This window comes from Nicotiana tabacum, chromosome 22 (assembly GCF_000715075.1).
Source record: "Nicotiana tabacum cultivar K326 chromosome 22, ASM71507v2, whole genome shotgun sequence".
Lineage (NCBI taxonomy): Eukaryota > Viridiplantae > Streptophyta > Magnoliopsida > Solanales > Solanaceae > Nicotiana > Nicotiana tabacum.
Window position 1 is genome coordinate 230,481,560 of NC_134101.1, and position 25,114 is coordinate 230,506,673.

The 25,114-nt window shown below is 35.5% G+C and overlaps 4 protein-coding genes across 4 annotated transcripts; 2 read left to right on the forward strand and 2 right to left on the reverse strand.

Moving 5' to 3' along the window:
• The first annotated feature begins 721 nt into the window (after positions 1–721).
• LOC107771343 (kirola-like) lies at positions 722–1,686 on the forward strand. The gene is made up of 2 exons (XM_016590698.2): positions 722–909; positions 1,430–1,686. Exons 1-2 carry the CDS (start codon positions 723–725, stop codon positions 1,684–1,686), a joined length of 444 nt encoding a protein of 147 aa, XP_016446184.1. The 5' UTR covers position 722.
• Positions 1,687–3,048: 1,362 nt separating this feature from the next.
• On the forward strand, positions 3,049–5,279 carry LOC107821830 (uncharacterized). The gene is made up of 2 exons (XM_075244431.1): positions 3,049–3,339; positions 4,321–5,279. The coding sequence occupies exons 1-2, from the start codon at positions 3,225–3,227 to the stop codon at positions 5,004–5,006; spliced, it is 801 nt and encodes a 266-aa protein (XP_075100532.1). The 5' UTR covers positions 3,049–3,224; the 3' UTR covers positions 5,007–5,279.
• A 42-nt stretch (positions 5,280–5,321) lies between these two features.
• Positions 5,322–14,026, reverse strand: LOC107821834 (uncharacterized). Its single transcript, XM_075243447.1, has 4 exons — positions 12,744–14,026; positions 12,372–12,378; positions 5,814–7,725; positions 5,322–5,718 (listed from the first exon to the last, which is right to left on the reverse strand). The coding sequence occupies exons 1-3, from the start codon at positions 14,024–14,026 to the stop codon at positions 7,255–7,257; spliced, it is 1,761 nt and encodes a 586-aa protein (XP_075099548.1). The 3' UTR covers positions 5,322–5,718; positions 5,814–7,254.
• Positions 14,027–22,528: 8,502 nt separating this feature from the next.
• Positions 22,529–24,184, reverse strand: LOC107821833 (E3 ubiquitin-protein ligase PUB23-like). The gene has a single exon (XM_016648292.2). It carries the CDS (start codon positions 23,830–23,832, stop codon positions 22,558–22,560), a length of 1,275 nt encoding a protein of 424 aa, XP_016503778.1. The 5' UTR covers positions 23,833–24,184; the 3' UTR covers positions 22,529–22,557.
• Between the last annotated feature and the right edge of the window lie 930 nt (positions 24,185–25,114).

The window sequence follows — 25,114 nt, forward strand, 5'->3', positions numbered from 1 at the left end:
AAAACCCTAATAGGTGGCCAAGCATCGTGTATTGCACATATGATCAGGATGAATTATATGAGTTGGTTTGTTCGGTGTGAATAGATACTAGGTGCAGATCATGTGAATTTGAGACGTGACATTCATATTTTGTTTTGGTTGTCCTATGCCCAACTTATCAACTTATAGAGAATTTAAAGTGCAAAAAAGAAACTTGAAAAAACCGATGAAAAGTTAACAAAGAGCCATTTCTAATTATATTTTGCAAATCCTTAAAGGACATTATTTTGTGGCTGAAATATTATTCATTTACAATCCTCTCTCACACACAATAGGCATATGGCCTAATAGATGTATTAGGGAAAGGAAATTTAATTAAACAAATAGATATGACACTCGAAATTGGTCAAGAAAGTCAAATAATTAAAACCTTGCTTTTAAATTAGCCAAGAAAGTAAAAATAATTAAAATCCTTGCTTTCTTCATCTCGCTATCAATAAGGATCAACTTCGGCTCTTCGTTTGATAACAAAATAGCCACCTTAACTAGGGGCTAGGGGATGCATGGACCCTTTCGCCGAAAAATTATACTATCAATTCAACCTGGACACGCCATTGAAATTCAAAGGAGGTTCAGGATTTGAAATTTCACAACTAACTGAAATCTATATAAAGAATATAAGTTCTGAACATTTCTCACCACTTTCTTTTCACAACTTATTGCTATTCCGGGGAGAAGAAAATATGGGTGTGAAGGGCAAGTTGATTGCTTCATTAGAGGTGAAGAGTGGAGGACACTCTGTTCAGGATATTTTTCATATTAATACTCATCATATACCCAATATAAGCCCTAGTAAGATCAATTATTTTGAGATTCATGAAGGTGAAATCATAAAGGTTGGTTCGATCGTTAGCTGGAAATACAACGAGGGTAACATACATTTCCCCGCTCTCTTTATATGCATCAATTTTTTATATTTAGGTGTATTTGATTTTGATGATGTTTGGTTACCATAAATATATTCTGAGTAGGACATTTTGCATATAAAAAATAGCTTCTTTAGGCGGAAATTATTTCCTCTAGGGAGAAATATTACAACTATCTTAATTTTTAACTTTCTTCTACTTGCTCCAATTAACCCTTAGACGTCTTATTAGTTTTTAGCACTCAAAAATTTTATCAAATTAAACGATCTATAAATTTTAATATTATTATTATTATTACCAGTCTTTAATGTATGCTTTCCATAATATATTTTTCACTCACCAATCAAATATTAGAAAATATTTTGCAGAACAAATTTTTTTTCATGAAAAATTGCTTCAGTCATATCAAACACATTATAATCAAATCCATAATTTTTTTCATGAATGTTTATATCTTTTATGAGGAATTGGACTATTGAACTAGGAGTAACATCTCTTGTATTTTTTAATTTTAATGATTATAGATGGAAAAGAAAAGATTGTTAAGGAAGTGATTGAAGCCTTCGATCATGAGAAGAAATCAATCACTTGGAAAGTGATTGAAGGAGATTTGTTAGAGTTGTATAATTACTTCACTGTTATCACATCCAGTGAAGATCAGTGGACTACATGGACATTAGTGTACGAGAAGAAAACTGAAGACACCCCTGAGCCCCTCGCTTTCATGGGTGTAGTCCTTGATTTGACCAAAGATATAGATGTCCACCTTCTCAAGAAATAAAAGATCTCTATATATATGTGCGCACTCGTATGTGTGATGAATATTTGGCAAGATTGGCTAGTTCTAGCCACCGAGTGAAATAAATAATGTCGTGTTTGGAGTTATGTATGTCAGTCTCCTTCTATGAATGTATTTTCAATGGTCAGTTATGTAAGATATAATGAATTTTTCAAGTTTAATATGTTACCTCTAATAACTACAAGATATATTTATTAGTGTGCGTTCTTTTTCAGCCCCATTTTGTTTTGATTTCTCTAATGGTAATATGGGGATTAATATTTACACAGATAGTCGTTGAAGCACTCGAAAGCAACTCGTATAATAGGAGATAGGTCGGGGAAGTACATAAACAACTAATCCTAGGGGTGCTATTTATTTTATCCTAAAATTTTAAAATGAAAATCATAATTTCAAGATATTTGTGACCCGAAAAAATTAAATTGAAAAACTAAAATTCATGACACATTGACTAATTCCTAAATAACAGAGTTAGGTTATATAATATGAGAATTGTTCCGCGGTTAGCCAGTAAGGCTTGTGACAGGCACGTGCTAATTTTGATTTCCACAATAAAGCACATTATGGTAAAGAAAAATGAATAAAGTAGGACTTTTATGCAAAGAAAGAGTATACAATTTAGGGGAAGGTGGAGAAATGAAGAACCCCATATTGAAGAATATAGGAAAAAATACAAAATTGGTCGATCAACTGACACTAACTATATTCGCTAGTCAAAAAAATATATAAAATAGGTATAATTTTTGGACATAATATACATATATACAAAAAAATAAACATTCTGTCGGCTATTATATTTGGATGGGGCTAAAGATATACATTTCTCCAATAATGTACCAACTTCTATCGTGCCAAAAGATACTTTTGAGCATGCAGGAGGAATACCACAAAGTTACCAAAAGAAACTTCTACGGGAAAAATTGTTCAATAGGAATCTCAAATTTTGAACTTCATATTTAGAGAGGAATGATTCCCTCGAGAACAGCCATTCACATACTATTCCTCCCCATTAAAAAGAGCAATTGAGAATCTCGAGAACCTAAACAAAAATGCAGAAGTGAGCGTACCCTAAGGCTCTCCTCTCTCCTCCTTTTTTAGCTAACACCATCAACCCCATTTTTCATGTGTACCCGCATTTTAGGAACGGCTCAAATAAAGGGTCCAGCCCTTCCTAATATAATTCTTTCTAGCATTATGCTGACGGGAATAAATTATTTTTGAATCATACATCTTTTAGTACAATAACCGGTTTCCTATTGTGGGAGTTTTTCTCCTGTTTATTTATTGTACAAAAAAACTATGTAGCGTAAAGAAAAGGTTTACAAAAACAGGAATGGAAATTAGTAAAGGAATATGTAATCTGAAAGAAAACAAAGAAAGCAATTCAAGAAAGTTCTCGTTGAGGAATTTTCTATGTGTATATATACACTACAAACTTCATCCTATCCATCAACAAGAAGAAAAAAGGGTAAAAGGAAATATTACATATTAGCAGAAAGGAAAGGAAAGAAATACAGGAAATGAATTCAAAGGGAGCTTCAGCTGCTACACCAACTCAAATATATGAAGATTTTGTGCCAACATCAAAACTGGTTCAAGAAGAACTCTCTGACACTCTTCACCTTAATATTCCAGGTGCTATTCTTTACTCATTCCTCCCACCACTGACGGATTTATACTAGATGTGGATTCAGTAGATTTATTGGGTTATCGGGAATAGCCTCTCTACCTCACATAAGGTAGGGGTGAGGTCTGCGTACACTCCACCTCCCGGAATTCACACGTGGGAACACACCGGATATATTGTTGTGGGTCCAGTAGATTATACAGTCAAACCTCTCTATAACAGCCTCATCTATTCCAGATTTTTTGGATTGTTATAGCGAAGTGCTGTTATACAGAACATATATTATAACATAGCATGAAAATTGGTTCCAAAGAAACTTGGCTTTTATAGTGAATGGTTGTTATATAGCGATGTTGTTATGTTATAGAGAGGTTTGACTGTATTGTATCTAACTCGCACTAAATATATGTAAAGTGCTCGCCCGTGTGAGAAACAAGTTGGCACATATATAAAGAGTAAAACAAACTAACTTAAACTCTGGATTCACCGCTCTCCCGCCAAAACGGTGAATGCAATACACTGTTATAGACTGATCCAGTATTTAAAAGCAGTGGGTGAACCTCTCAATATATTGATACTTTAAATAAAAAATTCTTTAAAATTTCTACAGAACATATATACAGATGACTCCATCTAGTGCACGCACAACTAGTATATGTTGGATTCACCACTGGTGATATTAACCTTACAATGTTATATGAGAAATTTGCTATACTGCTATATGAGATTTTTTCCGCTATGGTCAGAATAATGTTAACAATTCTCCAGAAAATGAAAAAGTTCATAACCGGATGAAGATGTCGCATCTCACAGTAACTTATTTCATGCCTTATGTCAACTAAGATATCTGAGAAGTCATGTATTCACATCAGGCGCGACTGCTGTTATTTTCTTAATAATTTTCATAGCTAAACTTAAAGATTGAAATTCTATCTCTGGAACATATGTTTCATATATGATAACACATTGGTGAAGATTGACATCATCAGGTTTCAAGAAGGAACAGGTGAGAGTTCAACTGACCAAAACGGGAATTCTGAAGATCAGCGGAGAAAGGCCGATTAGGCAGAACAAACGGCAGAGGTTTCAGAAGGACTTTCCTGTTGCAGAAAATTGTGACAAAAGTAAAATCAGTGCAAAGTTTGAAAATGGCATTCTTCATGTTAAACAGCCGAAACTGATAACTTCAACACTGAAAAAGGATAAGGAATTGCCAGCCTCAGAAGCTGAGAATACGCCTGCTAAAAGACAGAAGACCTCTTTAAGAGATGAACTTACTAGGCAGGATAATGCTGATATTAATAACCCTGCGAAAGAGCCAGCAAAAGAAGAACAAAACAACCCTGCGAAAGAGCCAGCAAAAGAAGAACAAAACAACACTAGTCCTAAAACCAGTGAGCAAACAGAGGGTAGAAATATTGGAGAAAAATCACTAGCAGATAAAAGTAGTTCAAGTAGTTCTTACAGTGAATCTGAAAGTGATGAATCGTCTGATGATTCGACGGATGATGAAACAACCGGAAACGCTAGCTGTTTGGCTGCAAACCCGAAGAAGCCAAGGAAAATGATGAAAATGACTCTTGTTGCTCTGTTGATTCTTGGTAGTGGGGTCTATGTCGCCAACATGATGAAGTCTGCGAACGAAGCTGAAGAAATGGATCTAGTTTTTATGTAGCCCAAAATTGGTTGGGATATGTGCATTTCCCCCCAGCTATGACTGAATAAAATAACTATTCAATTTCTAAACTGTAATCAATCAATTTGTTTGAATAAATCATAAGTGCTAATGAGGTGAAATGGTTTGTATCTCATGTATGCTTTCTGAAGGGGAGAGCAAATGGCCAAATCCAAGTCCTAAGCGCTCATTTAACTCGACAGATAAAGCAGAAAAGGTGATTGTAAAAGGGAAATGGGATCATGAAGCACAGTATCTGCATCTGAGGTCTCTAACCATCAAGCAGCAGTTAAGATATGACAAGAAGAACTCGAGCAGTTCCAGTTAGTCAACTAAAATATGACAAGAACTTACCCTATTAAGTTCATATTAATACAACTTAACTTCCAAAACACTTTAATGTTTCAGAAAATAAATTATACAAATACTTTAAATAGATGGTAGCTATAATCATCCTTGCCAGCCTCTGTGTTCAAGAGGACACTAAACGTAAATAGCATGCCTCTGCAGTCTTCGTCATGGTAGAATTTGCATTCGGGGTGATAGATGAATCAGATGGTGTCATTGCAACTGATGATATAGTTTCTCTAGGCAAATGGCACAATGATTCCACCGCAGAAGGTGGCTTCTCATTTACATTCAAGATGCATCAACCTTTTCAGCACCTTGGACTGTGGAGATGTATATTTAGAGTGAGCCATCTCTTCTTCATCTTTCAAAGGTATGAATACTTAGTTGCATCAGAACCAGTAATAATAAGCCAATCACATTAGTTGGAACGGGTACATGGTGAAAATACGAGCATACCTCTGAATTGTTCTTGACAGCCAGAAATGGACAGAGTGAATCCATGCAAGGTTCAATTTTGATAAGTTCACCTTCCAATTCCGGGAAAACAGTTGAAGGATCATTGGTAAGGAAGGATTTGCCCGAAATGGGAAAAGATGTCAATTTACTGTACAAAAGTGAAATTTTCGAAGTCTTCCAACAGCATTAAAATGTCATTGTTTGTTAATCTCAAGACAAACATTTATTAGCTTGAACAAAGTCTCCTTAACATCGATTTGGCTTGTGTAAAGAAGGCGGAAGAGAATACGAACATTTTGTTAAAGCCATATAAGCAACCTCGGCAGCATAATACCTGAAGACTAGTAAAGAGCACTGAAATGCTATTCCTAGACTTACAATGTATCCTGAATGAATGTAAATCCGAGTTCAAGTAGAAAGCTTCCCAGGACTTTCTAAACAGCAAACCCTCTCTTGACATTAATGCAGCCTTCTCAAGATCTTCAATCTCATCGTTAATAGCCAAAACAATTTGATAACAAGTCTAAAATCTGAAAAGCAATAAAACATCAGTCAACATAGATGTGTGTGATGCCAAATGGGGGAAAGAAAAGCGTTGAAGCTTAAGAATACAAACCTCGGTTTGTCATCTCAGTTTAAAATGGTAACACGGCCTGTAAGCATCCTTCATTGGGCGCTTGCTCATGCTTTGTGCAGTGAAAACCAGAACACAGTCATTTGTTTTGTGCGGCTGACATCCATAATTCGAGGCTTAACACCGGCATCCATAACATTAAACCCATTCTTCCGCTGTAAAAGCTTCTCCTGGAGTTTGACTACTTTGCTGGTTTCCTCTGTAAAAGGAATAACTGCACTAGTATATAGTGAACTCGTTAGACTTGTATTCTAGTCGAAATTTTCTTATCTCTAAAGTCGCATTGTATTCTAGTCGAAAGTTTTATAATCTCTAAAGCCACATTATATTCTAGTCGAAGTTTTCTTAGCTCTAAAGTCGGAGAAGAGTATTGTTTCCTGGAGAAGAATATACCAGCCATGCTTCACTCCGTCATGGAGAAATAAGCTTCTCATCTGACAGGAAGCTGTTATTGATTCTCAAAATGATAGAAAATGATAACACCTGACGACTACTAAACACCACTGAAAAAACAAATCTTAGACTTTTGATGTGTATAGAAAAGAAAACTCACATCATTTCTCATATTAAGAGTGAAATAAAATATGATATCCAAGATAAAGTAGAGTGGCATAACAATCAAACATTAGAACCGATGTACCTCCTCAATAAGCTTACTTGGATGTTCTAACTGCCATTCTTTCACCTTCTGCATTTCCATTAGATGAGATTTCCTTTGCAGAGGTAAAAGGAAATTACATCATAATGGTAAATATAGCTGAATAAACCAAGTGAAATAAATATTCACTTATTACTTCCCGATTGAAACTATGGTATCATCCCCACTTGTGGGAATTCACTGGATTTGTTGTTGTTGAGTGAGTGAAACTGTGGTATCATGTTAAACAAAGAAGGATCCTCGGCGATAAGGTGTATAAGTAACTTTGCTGTAGCTGCATCAAATGAGAAGCCCCTTCCAGTCATTTCCTTCAAAAGAGTTGTCATTTCACTAGTTCTGCGAAACTTGAGAAATCCTTGAACAATAATATTGTACGTGGCATTATCTGGAGAACAACCATTATCTTCCATTTTTTTAAGCATATCTTTAGCTTCATCTAAAAACCCTTCTAGACAAAACCCATTTATTATCATATTGTAAGTTATCACATTGGGAGACAATCCAATTAAAGGAAGCTTCTCAAAAATACCACGAGCTTCGTCGACCTTACCATTTCTACATAATCCGTCAATTACAATACCGTACAGTTCAATATCAATATCTTCTCTCTTTGCTTCCCACTCATGAAATAGCTGTTGCGGAAGCCAAATGTATATAGTGTGAATAAGTCACAATTACTATACCAAAAATTATGACAGCCACCAAATAATAAATAAGACAATAAAACAACAATAAAGGAAACACCAGAATTTACGAGGTTCGGCTAATTTTGCCTACTCCTCGGACACAACCAATATTTTATTCCACTCCAAAAATACAAGTGAAATAATACTAAAGAGAGAAGATACAAATGCCTTAATCAGATGAGAAGGCAAATGAGAGGTGTGTTTCAATCCTAAACATTAGGCCTTCTTTTATAGGGGAAAAATCCCCCCAAACTTAACTCCCAACCAATGTGGGACTTTGGCATTTTGCCAAACTTCAACAAATCTCCACCTTGGCAAAATTCCACATTTTCAATTCTCTCTCAATAACAAATTTTGGTTGTGTCTTCATCTTCAATCTTCAGTGTTCAACAATGTTGATCAAATCCAAACAATGTTGAAACTTGACCGCAGTCACCACCTTTGTCAGCATATCAGCAGGATTCTCTGTAGTATGAATTTTCTTCACCGTGACTCCACCTTCTTCTATGATTTCTCGTACGAAATGATACCGAACATCAATGTGCTTCGTCCTTGCATGATAAACTTGGTTCTTCGCTAATTGAATAGCACTTTGACTATCACAAAAAATTGTGATACCTTTTTGTTCAACACCAAGCTCCTTTAGCAATCCTTGAAGCCAAATTGCCTCTTTCACAGCATCTGTAATAGCCATGTACTCTACCTCTGTTGTAGACAAAGCAACTGTTGACTGCAAAGTAGACTTCCAACTAACTGGTGCCTTTGCAAAAGTAAACACATAACCAGTAGTTGATCTTCGTTTGTCCATATCACCCGCAAAATCTGAGTCACAATATCCAACTACAAACTGATTGTCTTCCTGCTCAAAAACTAACCCGACATCTACAGTATTATGAATATACCGTAGAATCCACTTCACAGCTTGCCAATGCTCCTTCCCTGGATTGTGCATATATCTGCTAATAACTCCAACAGCTTGTGAAATGTCAGGCCTTGTGCAAACCATTGCATACATCAAGCTACCAACAGCATTTGCGTATGGTACCTTTGACATATACTCTCGTTCAGCTTTATCCATTGGCGACATAGTAGTACTTAGCTTAAAATGGGAAGCAAGTGGAGTACTAACTGGCTTAGTCTTGTCATCTATGCCAAAACGTTGAAGTACTCTCTTCAAATATTCCTTTTGAGATAAACAGAGTTTCTTTGAACGTCTATCTCTAATTATCTCCATGCCAAGAATTTTCTTTGCCTCACCCAAATCCTTCATCTCGAACTCCTTCTTCAGTTGAATCTTCAACTTATCAATTTCTTCCGAATTCTTGGAAGCTATCAACATATCATCAACATATAGGAGAAGATATACAAAGGAACCATCTTTAAGCTTGTGCAAATACACACAATGATCGTATTTGCTTCTCTTGTACCCTTGTCGCAACATAAACTCGTCAAATCGCTTGTACCATTGTCTAGAAGATTGTTTCAATCCGTACAACGATTTTTCAAGTTTGCACACCATATTTTCTTTTCCAGCAACTTTGAATCCTTCTGGCTGAGTCATGTAGATTTCCTCCTCCAAGTTTTCATATAAAAACGCAGTTTTTACATCCATCTGAACTAGTTCCAAATCCAATTGTGCTACCAAAACCAACATAATTCTAATGGAGGAATGTTTTACAACTGGAGAAAACACTTCATTGTAATCAATTCCCTCCTTTTGAGCATATCCTTTGGCCACCAATCTTGCTTTGTAGCGAACATCTACTTGGTTAGGAAATCCTTCCTTCTTTGCAAATACCCATTTGCACCCAATTGCTTTCTTTCCCTTCGGGAGATTGGCCAATCTCCATGTATGATTCTGATGAAGGGACTGTATTTCATCATTCATGGCAATCCTCCACTTATCTTCTTCTGAACTTTGGACAGCATCTTTATAAGTAGTAGGAACATCATCAGCTACAATTGAGGTTGCACAAGCAACCGTCTCTATGAGACGAACAGGTTTCGTTATTGTTCTTTTTGGCCTGCTGGTTGCTATTGATTCAAGTTGTTGTTGAGATTCCTGAGTTGGAATCTCCTCTACTGGCTCTCCTTCCAGAGGGTAATCTTCATTTGTTTCCTCCTCTGCTTCTTGTGTAGGAAAAATAAATTTTCCCTCAAACTCCACCTGCTTAGAAGCACCTTCATTTTGTTTGGTATCTTCTGTTACCTTATTTACCATAGCAAATTCATCAAAGGTAACATCTCTGCTGAATATTACTTTCTTTGTCATAGGGCACCATAAGCGATATCCTTTGACTCCAGAAGTAATTCCCATAAAAATAGCCTTCTTTGCCCTTGGATCCAATTTTGACTCCGTCACATGATAATATGCAGTTGAGCCAAACACGTGCAAAGAGTTATAATCTACAGCAGGTTTTCCGTACCATTTTTCAAATGGTGTTTTGCCATCAATAGCAGCAGATGGTAGACGATTAATGAGGTGACATGCATATGTAATTGCCTCAGCCCAAAATTCTTTGCCCAAGCCAGCATTGGACAACATACACCGTACCTTCTCCAGCAAGGTCCGGTTCATACGTTCTGCCACTCCATTCTGTTGTGGTGTATGTCTAACAGTGAAGTGTCGGACGATGCCATCATTTTCACAGACCTTATTGAAATGATCATTTTTGTATTCACCTCCATTGTCTGTGCGAATACACTTGATCCTCCTGCCTGTTTGATTCTCCACCATCGTCTTCCATTTGAGAAAAATTCCCAGCACTTCATCTTTGTTTTTCATTGTATACACCCACACTCTTCGAGAAAAATCATCAACAAAGGTTACAAAATAGTGTTTCCCACCCAATGAAGGTGTTTTGGAAGGACCCCAAACATCAGAGTGTACATAATCCAAAATGCCTTTAGTATTATGGATCGCTGTACCAAATTTAACCCTTGTCTGTTTCCCTTTGACACAATGCTCACAAAACTCCAAGTTGCAAGCCTTTACTCCTTTTAACAATCCTTGATCTGATAGAGTTTTCAAGGATTTTCCTCCAGCATGTCCCAAGCGCATGTGCCATAGCTTGGTTGCTTCTGCCTCTTTGTCGTCACTGGATGTTACTGTCGCTGTCCCAATAACTGTACTGCCACGATAGCGGTACATATTATTATTCTTCCGATTAGCCTTCATTACCACTAGTGCACCGGAGCATACTCTCATCACTCCATTTTCTGCAATGATTTTGAACCCTTTTGATTCTAGGGCTTCCACAGAGATGAGATTCTTCTTCAAATCCGGTACATATCGAACATCTATCAATGTTCTGATCATTCCATCATGGTTCCTTAATCGTATTGAACCAATTCCATATGAGGTAAGAGGGCTGTTATCCGCTGTGTGGATGACTCCATATTCTCCTTCTTGAAATTCCATGAACCAGTCCCTGTTGGGACACATATGATAGCTACAAGCCGAGTCCATCAACCATATGTCTGATGATGTTGATGACTCTGTTGTAACTAATGAGAAGTCTGAATCATCACAATCAGCTACATTTGAATCCATAATGGCCTTTCCATTGTTATGTTTGGCCTTATTCTTCAACTTCGGACAGTCTTTCTTCCAGTGCCCTTTTTCTCGACAAAAGGCACATTCATCTTTGCTGGGTCTGGATCTTGACTTGGATCTTCCCTTCTTTGTCCTCGTTTGATTTTGAGGACGACCCCTCACAAATAGTGCTTCTCCTTCTCCGCCCTTCTGTTTTTCTCGCTTTCTTTGTTCATAGCTGTACAAAGCCGAACAAACTTCTCTGAGAGAAACTTCGTCATTTCCATGGAGTAGAGTAGTTTCAAGGTGCTCGTACTCATCAGGAAGTGACGCCAACAACATCAAGGCCAAGTCACCATCATCATAAGTTGTATCCATATTTTGCAAATCTGTAACCAACTTATTGAAACTGGTGATATGTTCATTCATCGTGGTACCAGGAACATAGGTGAAGTGAAACAGTCTCTTCTTCATGTACAATTTATTTTGACTGTTTTTCTTCAAAAATTTATCCTCCAGTGCTTTCCATAATTTACTTGCAGAAGTTTCCTTTGTGTATGGATATTTCTGCTCTCTAGCAAGGTAGGATCGAATGGTACCGCAAGCAACACGGTTGATAATTCTCCAATCTTCTTCTCCAATAACATCTGGTTTCTTTTCTTCAATGGCCAGATCTAGCCCTTGTTGAAAAAGGACATCTAGAACCTCGCCTTGCCACATCCCAAAATGTCCGGACCCGTCAAATATTTCGACCGCAAATTTCGCATTTGACACAATTCTTGTCATAAGCGAAGATGCCAATGATGACGTATTGTTGACACTTGATGTAGATTCTTCTTGTTTATTGTCTCCCATCTTTGACACAAATATTATTTAATAGCTGACGACACAAATCAAGATTATTTCCTTTCTGGTGTGGAAGATCAGACTAAGCTGCAACCACAGAGCATACTCAGACAGAACCTTGACTCAGTTACCAAGATAAATCTTTTCTGATGTGGAAGATCAGACTATGCTGCAACCACAGAGCATACTTAGACAGTACCTTGGCTCTGATACCAATTGTTGCGGAAGCCAAATGTATATAGTGTGAATAAGTCACAACTACTATACCAAAAATTATGACAGCCACCAAATAATAAATAAGACAATAAAACAACAATAAAGGAAACACCAGAATTTACGAGGTTCGGCTAATTTTGCCTACTCCTCGGACACAACCAATATTTTATTCCACTCCAAAAATACAAGTGAAATAATACTAAAGAGAGAAGATACAAATGCCTTAAACAGATGAGAAGGCAAATGAGAGGTGTGTTTCAATCCTAAACATTAGGCCTTCTTTTATAGGGGAAAAATCCCCCCCAAACTTAACTCCCAACCAATGTGGGACTTTGGCATTTTGCCAAACTTCAACAATAGCAACATAGCTTTCTCAACAAGTTCATTCTGGAAATAACCACAGAGCAAAATCCGATTAGTGCATAAATCAGGCTTGAGCCCCGTAGATAGCATCTCAGCAAAGAATTTATCGGCAAAGTCAGTTCTTCCAACTTCAAAAAGACCTCGGAAGATAGTATTGTAGGTAACAATGCTAAATTTCAATCCGTTTCGAGAAATTTCATGAAACAAATGCATGGCCTCATCCAATTTCTTTTTCTTACAGTATCCATTTATTAATATATTATAGCTAATAATGTCAGGCTTAATGCTCTTATCAATCATGGAATCGAAAAGTCTCCTTGCTCTATCCATTTGACCGCGCAAGCAATATCCATCAATTATCACATTGTAGGTGATTACATTAGGCTCTACGCCTTTTTCAATCATGTGTCTCATTACCTCCTCAGCATCTTCAACTTTCCCTTCTTTGCATAATCCATCTATAACTATGTTGAAGGTGCAGACATCTGGATAAATATTCAGATTTACCATTTCTAAGAACAAATTCCTAACCTTTTCCCACTTGCCAAACTTACTAAGACCATCAATCAATGAATTATAAGTGACAACGTCCGGAGGAATGCCTTTTTCTTTCATCTCTTCGAAAAGGCTAATTGCAGCATCTACCATTCTATCTTTGCATAAGGCATCTATAACAATGCTATAGATGCATGCATTGGGCTTAGTGCTTCCTTGTTCCATTACCCTAAGCAAATCAAAAGTTTTTTGAGTATGGCCACTTTTGCTAAGCCGATTCATGACTGTGGAATACATGAATTCGTCAGGCTCACAAATATCCTCTCTCACCAACTTTTTGAACAAGTTAACTGCGTCTTTGATCTTATTTTCAGCAAAGAGTCCCCTTAGTAAGGTGCTAAACGTGACAACATTAAATAGAATGCCCTTCTTCAAGTAAATGGCTAACACTGAAAATCCGCAGTCAGAACGATGCATTAGGCAATAATTGTTGATAGCGATACTCAAGATGAAATCATTAATTGGGATGCCTAATTTCAGCATTTCTCGAAAAAGGGAAAGAACAGAAGAGTAATGCTTCATATTTACCATAGTCTTTAATAATTTAGAGAAGCTAAGAACAGAAGGAAGAGGCTGCGTTCTGATCATCCGACGAAAGAGGCTCAGAGCATCATCTAAACACTTGACATTCTCAATATTTCTATGAGATGAAGAATAATATCTCATTGCAAAGGGAATAATACCATTGGAATAGTAAAGAAGCAAAGAAATTCTCGTCATCTGATTGCAATTGCTGAAGAGAAATTCTGTTTGCACTTTGTCCTAATTTGTGTGTGCTACGGATGCCAAGTAAATTTTTTGTTCACGGGACATTTTTTCTTAAAATAAACCTTTATTTCATTAATTTTTAAATTTAATACCTACAGTATTTGTTTTTAATCAATTTTTTCAGGCTGAATTTGTGAAAAAGCTTCGCCATTATTTAGGTTGAAGTTCTTTTCATTTAGCTAAAAGTAATAGAGTTTCAGCCAATTCTTTTTATTGATTTGGCACTCCAAAAAAAACGTTAGTTTTAAACAAATTATGATTGCATCTGAAGAAGAAATACAAAAATATAAAGATGAAACTCCATTATTTGGATTAAAAAAAATAATTGGCTAGAGTAACATTACTCTAGCAACTTTTTTTACTTTAGATTTGACCTCAGAAAAAGAAAAATATTATATCTAAATAGCAAGAAATACACAGTTGAAACTCCATAATTTTGGCTAAGAAAAGTTTGATTCCGCTAAAAATAATGAGTTCTAGCTTAATTTTTATAGATTTGGCATGATAAATAAGAAATATACAATGGAAAAAAATAGTCATAGCATCTAAAGATGAATAAAAGTAAAGGTGCAGTTAGTACTGCATTATTTTGGTTAAAAAAAAATTTTATTTGGCTAAAAATAATGGATTTAAGTTTTTTTATTTGGTTAAAAACTTTTTTTTTTACTTGTTTCGTTGTTGAAACAAGTAATTATTGCATCGATAAAGAAATTAAAAAAAAGTACAAAATTATTTATTCTCCTCCATGGTTTCCGTCAACAAGAATAAAGAACAAAGGCTATTATTATGGGAGCACTTATCCTTATTTTCTTCTATACAATAAACAATTATTCAGTAAACTCTTCATTGTGTACTATTATATATAGCATATTAATATTACAAGTAAAAAAATATACACAATAAATAAAAATAAAGTTATATTTTTAGAATACTATATTCCAAATTAGAATATTCTGGTATATTTGGTTTGATTTCTATATTTCAAATTAAAATACCATAGTGTGTTTGGTTTAAGTATTATATTCTTTATTAGAATGTTTTGGTATATTGGTTGGAATTATTTATTCTTATTATTAAACTTTTGTAATTTGGTATGTTCAGTTTGAATATTGTATTTCAAATTAAAATATTATATACTATTATATATAGCATTTTAATATTACAAACACAACAAATTAAAATAAAGGTATATTTGGTTTGAATACTCTATTCCAAATTAGAATATTGTAGTATGTTTGATTTGAATATGTAATATTTGGTTTGAATATGTACTTTGAAGTAGAATATTGTGGCGTATTTGGCATAAAAATTGTATTCTTTATTAGAATATTTTGGTATGTTGGTTTGAAGTATATATTCTTCATTAAACTATTGTGATTTGGTATATTTAGTTTGAATATTGTATTTCAAATAGAATATTATGGTACGTTTAATTTAAATGCTATATTCAAAATTAGAATATTGTTGTATGTTTGATTTGGATATTGTATTCCAAATTAGAATATTATGGTATGTTTGGTTTGAATATTATATTTCAAATTAGAATATTGTAGTTTGTTTGATTTGAATATTGTTCGTACACGTGTAAAATCGGGCCTGTCCAATTTTTACCCTTTGATCGAGATCAAAAATTGCATCGAAGGTTAGCCTCGTAATAATGAGGGCAAAGCGCCGAAATTCGAGAATCGAAGCGCCTACCAGGATCGGGACTCGGTCGAGCCTGATACATGATCGAGCTTGGCATCAGATCGAACTCGGTCTCTAAGGTCAACCGGATTTCTGAACTAACATGAATATCGAAAGCGGGGGAATGGACCGTCCCGATCGGCTATACCAAATTTCAGGACAGAGGACCAACAACGTCGGTCGAGGTCATCAAACTTGCCCTCGAACACTATAGAGGGCACGTCGAGCCAGCCCTTCGGAACCTCGAGAAAGCATCACCAACTCAGCCGACAAAGGTCCATAATATTCTCCGCTAATCAATGATTACATCGCAGATCATGGCACTAAAGGGAATAGCTTCCAACAGTCATCAAGGCCCATACTTTCATAAAATAATGTAAAATACTTTCATCGGCTCTATTTTTGAATGTTTAGTCTATATTTACATTGATTATTTCCTTTATCAGCTTCTTACTTTGTATTTGTATCGAATAGTGTTACGTATCCTTAGAACTACGTATAAATTTAATTGTTATCCAATTTCAAGGGTAAATAATTTGGCGTCCACCGTGAGGCTAAGGATAACAGTAATCATTTGATACAAATCTGCATAACACACTGCTTTACGCTTGTTCTTGGGAGTATCTTTGATTTCATATCTAAGATGGCTAATCCCCGACTAGCATTTCAAAACATCGATAATGAGTCCGGCCACCAAAGTGAAAACAACAACGTAGCACCTAGTAACGCGGGGCCACTTGATGAGGCCCTCGGAATCAGGGCGGTAGATCCAAATGATGTAAACTCTCATGTGGCCGTCGACGTCAACTTAAACACTGATCCCGAAAACAACATTCGTGGAGGAACTCGATCTGCGGCTCGAAGCGCCTAGAATGCTGAAGGAGACGGGATCAACCGACGCATGATTTTCGAAATGCTTCAAGATCAACATGTAGCAATTGCTCAACTACAAAGTAAAAGTCAGGTCCCGAGCAGGAACAAGCCCGGCCCACCTAAAGAAACTACCAACGGGACAGAACCGGCCATGATAAGATCAAATGAACAAGAGTCGGGCACCAATCCCGAAGTCATGAGAATGCTCGAAGAACTAAAGAAGCAGGTCGATACGGGGGAAAAGAAAATCGAGGCTAACGACAAGAAAGTCGAGATCTACAATTCCAGGGTGGACCAAATTCCGGGGGCACCCCCGATATTGAAGGAATTAGATGCCAAAAAGTTCGTGTAGAAACCCTTCCCTCCAAGTGCGGCCCCGAAACCAATTCCCAAAAAGTTTTGAATGCCCGAAATACCCAAGTATAATGGGACAACCGACCCCAACGAGCATGTGACCTCTTACCCTTGTGCCATCAAAGGAAATGATTTGGAGGAAAAAAAACGCTGGTGCCACTTACCAACGTTTAGTAAATAGAATGTTTGAGGAAAAAATTGGGAAAACAATGAAAGTTTATTTTGATGACATGTTAGTAAAGTCCCTGCAAGTAGAGGACCATTTAAAATATTTGCAGGAAGCCTTCGATATATCGAAAAATTACAACATGAAGCTGAATACAGAAAAATATGCTTTCGGGGTCGGATCTGGTAAGTTCCTCGGGTTCATGGTCTCGAATCGAGGAATCGAGATCAATCCTGACAAAATCAAGGCTATTGAGGACATTGCCGTTATCGATAGCGTGAAGGCAGGTTAACTGCGCGTATTGCCGCATTAGGACGGTTCATCTCGAGGTCCGCAGATAAAAGTCACCAATTCTTCTCACTGCTAAAAAAGAAGAATAGCTTTGTCTGGACACCGGAATGTCAGCAGGCCTTGGAGGATCTAAAACATTACTTATCGAGCCCACCATGACTCTATCTTTACTTAGCGGTATCAGAGGTAGCGGTAAGCGGTGTTTTGGTCCGAAAAGAACGAAATACGCAATTTCCTATTTATTATGTTGGCATAACCCTATGTGAGGCCGAAACCAGATATCCCCACCTAGAAAAATTGGCCCTCGCATTGCTGAGTGCCTCTAGGAAATTAAAACCATATTTTCAGTGTCATCTTATATATGTTGTAACAACCTTCCCATTACAAAATGTAATGCATAAGCCCGAACTCTCGGGACGATTGGCCAAATAGGCCATAGAGATTAGTGGGTATGATATCGAATATCAGCCCCGAATTGCCATTAAATCTTAGAAATTGGCTGATTTTGTTGTCGATTTTACACCAGCTCTGATTCCCGAAGTTAATAAAGAAATACTGGCCGGCTGGAAGGCCTCTTCGGGAATCTGGACCTTGTTCACAAACGGCGTATCAAATGTGAAAGGGTCCGAGCTTGGCATAGTGCTTAAACCACCCTCGGACAACATAGTTAGACAATCGATCAGAACTTTGAAATTGACTAACAATGAGGCCGAATATAAGGCCATGATTGCAGGTCTCTAACTCGCAAGAAGCTTGGTGGCAGAAGTGATCGAGGCCAAGTCTGATTCCCTCCTTGTGGGGAACCAAGTAATGGAGCGTTCGAGGTCAGAGAAGAACGAATGCAAAGATACCTCGACAAGCTACGAACGACATTACATCGTTTCAAAGAATGGAATATGCAGCACGTGCCTCGAGACCAGAACAGTGAGGCCGACGCTCGGGCAAATCTAGGCTCAGTGGTCGAAGATGACGAACCCGATTCGAAGGTAGTCATGTAATTGAGAAAATCGATGACAGAAGGAAGCCACATCGAAGTAAACTCTGCAAGCCTTACTTGGGATTAGAGAAATAAATAGATACAATACTTGAAAACAGGAGTTTACCAAAGGATCCAAAAGAATCGAGGACTCTGCGCACAAAAGCTCTCAATATTTGGCTCTTTGATTCACTAAATAGCTTCTTATGCTATATGTAACTTCTTTGAGTAATTGGTTTCAATTGGATTTTGGATTTGTATTCCACTTGAGTCTTCATGTTCCATGTGTGGTGAGATTTATTGTGAGTTCTTTTGCATTATTTGTAGTCTAGAACTTGCTCGGAATGTGCTTAAAGGCGAAATCCTAGACTAACTTGGTTTGAAAAATGATATTTGGCCTTCCTTGGACCGCTATTGTGCCTTAAATTTTCTACCCTTGCATATTTTCCCTAGTCAACCCATTTTGAGCCTTTAACCTTTTTTCTTTGGCAACCATGTTACAAGCTTTAACCCTCGTTCTTTATTGACTTATCCTTTGGCACCCTACCTCCCTAAGTACTTTGAAAATATAAACATAGAATAAAAGCCTAAGTTTGGGGGTGAGGGTGGAAAAGTTGTGATGTGAAAATTGTTTAAAAAGTGAAAGGTAATTAAAAAGAAAAAAAGAAAAAAAAAAGAATAGTATTTGAAGGAAAAAGAAGGAAAAATAAGGAATTGTGAATAAATGGAAGACTAGGTGATATATATAAAAAAAAATGAAGAAAGGGTGGAAAGGTTCTGGAAGGAAGTGTGCTTTGATTGATGAGCTTCAACCAAATAATTTCACCAATATTAATCAACACCCATTTGATTTCTTAAAAAAGAAAAAGGAAGCAAATACAATTTAAATAAATAAGAACACATGGACCAAAGGTGTCTGCTTGTGTTTCGAGGATGAATTCCATTCAAAAACGTGGAAATGGCACTATATAGCCACTTTAAAGGACTACTATTTAGAAATTAATCAGTACGTCATGAATTTCAATTTTTCGGTTTAAATTTTCAGGACATAAAAATGTCCTGAATTATTCTGAAGTTAAAATTTTTAGTATAAAATTTCAGGACAAAATAAGTAGTGGCTAATCTCTAAATAACATCCATGAGAATGATTATATGTGCGCTTGCACCTTCAAAAACTGACCAAACGGGTAAGATAAATTACATATTCAGTCGATCAACTAAAAATAATTACATTCGCTAGTCAAATATACAAGAAACATGTATATTATATATTAATATACAAATAAATCTATATATTTTATCGGCTATTATTTTTGAGAACGACTATACTATATGGTTTTCCGTTCTACTTTCACGTAATTGTAGAACCCCCACTTCCAACCGAGAGGTTGTGAGTTCGAGTCTCCCCAAGAGCAAGGTGGGAAGTTCTTGGAGGAAGGATGCCGGGGTCTATTTGGAAACAGTCTCTCCCTTAGGTAACGTGTGTGTACACACTACCCTCCCCAGACCCCACTATACTATACTGTGTGATTTTCCATTATGCTTTCACATAATTATTTAAAAAATATTTGCATAACCAGATTAGCAATTGTGGAGCGAAGAATTGGATGCCATACTTATCGCTTATTACTTTTATATATATATATATATATATAAAATATTTTTTCGTATGCTACAACACAGACGAGCATGACTATTTTTCAATAAAAGTACTAGTGCTTTCTCCACACAAAAATCGTTAGAGTAGACCCAAAATTTGCCAGGGGGAAGTACTCAAATATTCATTCGTAAGACTGCTATTTAGAAATTAGTCGATATATATATTATCATATAAATTTGAACCCAAGACATTTATGTCCCAAAAAATTAAATTAAAAAACTAAAATTCATAATGCATTAACTAATTCTACTTAGTGTCATTTCCACCATTTGCCAACAATGTAATGCTAAGGCTCGCAGCCCAACAATCATAGGAAGGAACGTGACTAGATCTAATTATGGAGGAATAATCAGAAAAAGCCAGATTTTTAACTTATAATTGAAAAATAGTCACAATTACAAAAATAATTAAAATTTAGCAACTTTTTTATGTAGAGATAAAATTTGAACGAAAAAAACCCTTATAAATTCGGAAAAATTCCAGTATAATATGGTGGAGCTTCGAATTTTTTACATATGAGATTCCAGCATAATGTGTTAGAATTTCATAATGTGCTGGAGTTCTAACATAATATGCTGGAAGTTTATACATAGAAGCTTCATAATCCAACATATTATGCCGGAACCTTCCGTTTGCTAGAGTTCTAACATAATATATTGGAATTTTCTGTGTTTCAGCAAAATAGTAGCTATTTTCGATGACTTGCAAAAACTGACTATTTTTTCAATTACCGATCCGAAAACTGGCTAGCCCACACTATTTTTACCTAATTATGACATTGGAAGGTGCATAGGCGGAGCTAACGTGTAATATTATATAAGTTCCTATTAAGCCTTAAAAAAAGTTCATGCTTATAATTCAGTACTTTTATTCGGATCTTATATATGAAATAATAAATTTATTAAATCAATAATTATTTTATTGTACTTACCAAAAAAAATTATTTTATTGTAAAGTCTATTATTGTTATATTTTGATTTGAAGTCGCCGTAAAAACTCATAAATTAAGAATTCATTACATAAAATGCAAGGCAAGATCTATAGCTATGTACTTTTGAGTACGTGGGAGAAATTAAGATTTTTTTTCTTTTTCTTTATTTATGGTCTAGATAGATACGTCTATTTCATTGTTCAAAACTTCAGCTTTTCTAATGGAAAATTTTCATTAACAATTATTTTTCAGTTTGTGTTTTTTATTCATTGGACAGATCAAACCACTTCATATCCAGACAAATATTTTAAAAAAAGAAAAAGATTAAATAATCAACTAGAAAACAAGGATGGGACTTATCTAAATCTATGTATGACTTTGACCTTCCAAACAATTTACTAGCCTCGGATCCATGTTATACTTCGTCTGTCACAATTTTTGTGATATTTTTTTATTTTTGAGAGTAAAATTTCATAATTTTAATCGTATATTTAAACATAAAATTTTATAAATTTTATGAAATAAGATTTACATATTTAGACACTACGTAAACAGTATTATGTCATAATAATTAATAATTTAAAAGACATATAAAAAATTATGGTCAAAGAATAACTCGTTTTACTTTCAAAAGCCAAACATCATCACACAAACTGGGACAGTATCAATTATAACAACCTTAGGAAAATTTTGAACTTTCAGCATCTTTAGGTGGACCAATTTCCTCTGCATGTGCACTTGTTAAATGACATACTTTCTTGTTCCAAATTATATGTTTCTTTTTGCTTTTTTGAGATTTTAAATTATGTGAATTATGAACAATATTTTAAAATATATTTTTCTATTATATTGACCTAAAAATAAATAATTTATTGTACTTTTCGTATAATTTTAAAATATTTAAAGTTTAATTTTAAACTATAAAATTAATCTAATTTAATTTAGCTTTGAAAATTAATTAAATTAACTCTTGAAAAGCGAGGGTAATTACTTCTTTTAGGACGGAGGGAGCAAGAGTAAAATAGTAGACAGAAAACAAAGATCACATCTCAAGAAGCTCAACAGATCATGATTAAAACATTTTTTTCGTTCATATGTTTGTTGTTTTTGAGGCAAATTAACTCTATCATCTATGGTCAAACTTGAAATCTCTGTCAATTATCTACATAACAAAGAAAGATTTTAATTTCTATACATGTACTGTTCATAATATAAGTAGAACTTTAGCCAAAACGAATTCTATTTTGATTATTACATTCTCTATTACTATGTTCTCATACGCAGAAATACCAATGTTAGCTAGTATTTTGCAGCATATTTTATTTGTTCTTCGATGTTTTGGGTTGCGGGGCTTACTTCTTAGCCCCAATGGGAATAGTGACAAGCATTATAGATCGTTAGGCAGTCGGAGATCTAAAAGATAAAGTAATAACTTCTCATAACTAGCTATATTACATTGAGAAAACAAAAAAAAAATCCACAATCTATATATAAGTTCAATTGATCCATCCAAACATGAAAAGGCCGAAACAAAATCAATTTTCTTTTATGAAGGATAAGAAGAGAGCAAATAAGGAGGAATACAAGAAGAATCTCTCCAAACCCTAGAATGTAACCTTAGAATTTCTTTAACTCTATCCTTGGTCTTTGAACAACTATCAACTTGAAGCACCAAACACAATTTTGACACAACTCCCACTTGCAACATCTCTTGAAGAACCCTAGAATTCGCCGAAAATTTCGAAATAGAAGAAAGAATCCTCACTGCTCTCTCACTTGCCATTTGAGAAACCCTAAGAATTTTCTTAGAAACAATGGCGACTCCAGCCCCATGGCTCGATAACTCAGCTCGGCCCTCAGCGCAGCTACAAAGTTGGTGTAAAATTGCTAGGATCAATTCACATGATCTTCTTTCATTTGTGTCAAGAAGTAGCTCAATTAGGGTTGAAACTGCTCCAACTTCAATAGCTTTGATTCTATTTCTCCCCCATGGACAAAGTTCCACTAGTAATTTAAGTGCAGCCTTGGTAGCTTGTTGTGATTTTTTGGTTTTTAAAACAAATAATATTTCTTTAAAATATTCTTGTTTTACACCAATTAAAAACCCTGGATCAGCTACATTGAAAGCTGATTTTAATAGGGTTATTGCATAGGCTTGAGATTGGTAATTCCCACATTTCAAGAAATGCAATAAAGAATCCAAGAAAAATTCATCTTGAGAGATGAACTTTCTTAAATCTTCATTAGAGGGATTAAGATGGAAGAGAATATCCAATGCTTCATCACTTGCCTTACTGAACTCCAGTGGCGTATGCAGAATTTTTTGCGAAACAATGTCAGATGACACATGCTTTGAATCTTCAACAAAAGCCATATCATTCTTCTTTATAATTGAAGCTAAGAAATCTATAACCCCAACTGATTCTAAACACTTCTTGTTACTCTCACTTGAATAGGCAATGGATCTAAGTTTCCTCAAGCAAGAAAGTTGCATTTCTTGGGATTTCTTAGCTTCTTTAAGGAGTTTTAAAACATGGATTTTTGTTACTTGAGGCTTTGGAGTTGGAATTGGTTCAACACCATGGGAAGAATTCATGATGCACCAAGATTGGATCAGACGGCGGAGAGTGTGGTTAGGGGTGAGATCAATGGTCAACAACTCTTGTTTGGTGACTGGACATGTTGTGTTCTTGAACTTGATTAGCCATTTCTCTATATTTTCTCTATCATAGGTTATTCCACTTGATGTTGTGACTGGATCCCTCATCATTTGCATTGAGATTGGACAAAGAAAATAATCAGGAACTTCAACTTCTGCCATCTTTTTCAGTTCACCGTCAAGAGGTTTCAGGTTCGAACCTTTAGGAATGAAGAACTTCTTGGTATAGTACAATTTACTTCCTTAGTGAACTTACTCAACACGAATCTGGATTAGCTGAATCAATAGATTTCAAGAAAAATCTAAAAGATAATATTGCATATCTTTTCAAGTAATGAGCCGAGTTTTTTGAGGGGAGAAGGAAAAGAATATCGTAAAGGGCTTCTCAAAAAAGTAAGAAAGAAGGCATTCGATAGGTCGACCACTATCTCATAGGTATTCTGGTGATAAAATCGACGGCTTTACGATATATACTAAGTCATGAGAGTTTTGATGGAAATAAAGTGGAGTTTTTCCGAGGTTGAAGGAATTAAAATGTTGGTGATGATTTTTGTGAAAAAAAAGGAGAAGGATTTATATATATATACTTGAAAAGAGAAGTAAAGAGAGGTACATGCAACCGTAAGATGTACATTGATAAAGGAGAGAAGTCAACACAGAAATTCAGAAGAGAGAGAGATAAAGTGAATCAGAACAAGCAGAAAGGGGTTCTTAATGGACTTTTCCCAAGATTTTGGAAAATTTATATTATATGAAGTACGAATTTGCCAAAAGGGAACAATAAGAGTTCATATTCTAATAAGGGATTTGGTTTGATTTATAGCTCGTTTGGCCAAGTTGCAAAAATCAGCTTATTTTGAGAAGTGCTTTTTTTCAAAAGTACTTTTGGTGAGAAGCAGTTTATGTTTGGCTAATTAATTTGAAAAGTACTTCTGAGCAACAATTAGTGTTTGGCCAAGCTTTAAAAAACTGTTTCTAAGTGTATTTTTCTCAAAAGTGTTTCTCAAAAAAGTGCTTTTGGAGAGAAACTATTTTTTCTGCTTCTCCAAAACTGCTTCTGTTTCTCCTCAAAGACACTTTTTTTCTTTCCAAAAGCTTGGTCAAACACCTTAATTTTTGGCCAAAAATGCTTTTGACAAAAAAAAAAAGCACTCTATAGCCAAAAGAAGTTTGGCCAAACAGGCTATTAATATGCTTCACGTGGTTGCATGCTTAATTATGGGGCATGCAAAACAATAGCGGTGGGCGTAATTGTATTCGTTGTAATTTACTTGAAGGACTATTTTGTCATTTATCCTAAACATACAAATCCAGCTAATCTTTGTTAAATTGATCATATGATGGATATGCATTGGAACAATAGAGTTCAACTACTTAATAGCGGATGTAGCTATCCGACTATCGGTTCAACTGACCCCAATAGCTTTAATACGGGATTTAGTTA

Bases quoted from the DNA above. Each gene is read 5' to 3' on its own strand.
- LOC107771343 (XM_016590698.2), top strand. From the start codon at position 723: ATGGGTGTGAAGGGCAAGTTGATTGCTTCATTAGAGGTGAAGAGTGGA. The intron at 910-1,429 runs GTAACATACATT...TAATGATTATAG, and splicing joins TAGCTGGAAATACAACGAGG to ATGGAAAAGAAAAGATTGTT.
- LOC107821830 (XM_075244431.1), top strand. From the start codon at position 3,225: ATGAATTCAAAGGGAGCTTCAGCTGCTACACCAACTCAAATATATGAA. The intron at 3,340-4,320 runs GTGCTATTCTTT...TGACATCATCAG, and splicing joins TCTTCACCTTAATATTCCAG to GTTTCAAGAAGGAACAGGTG.
- LOC107821834 (XM_075243447.1), bottom strand. From the start codon at position 14,026: ATGACGAGAATTTCTTTGCTTCTTTACTATTCCAATGGTATTATTCCC.
- LOC107821833 (XM_016648292.2), bottom strand. From the start codon at position 23,832: ATGGCAGAAGTTGAAGTTCCTGATTATTTTCTTTGTCCAATCTCAATG.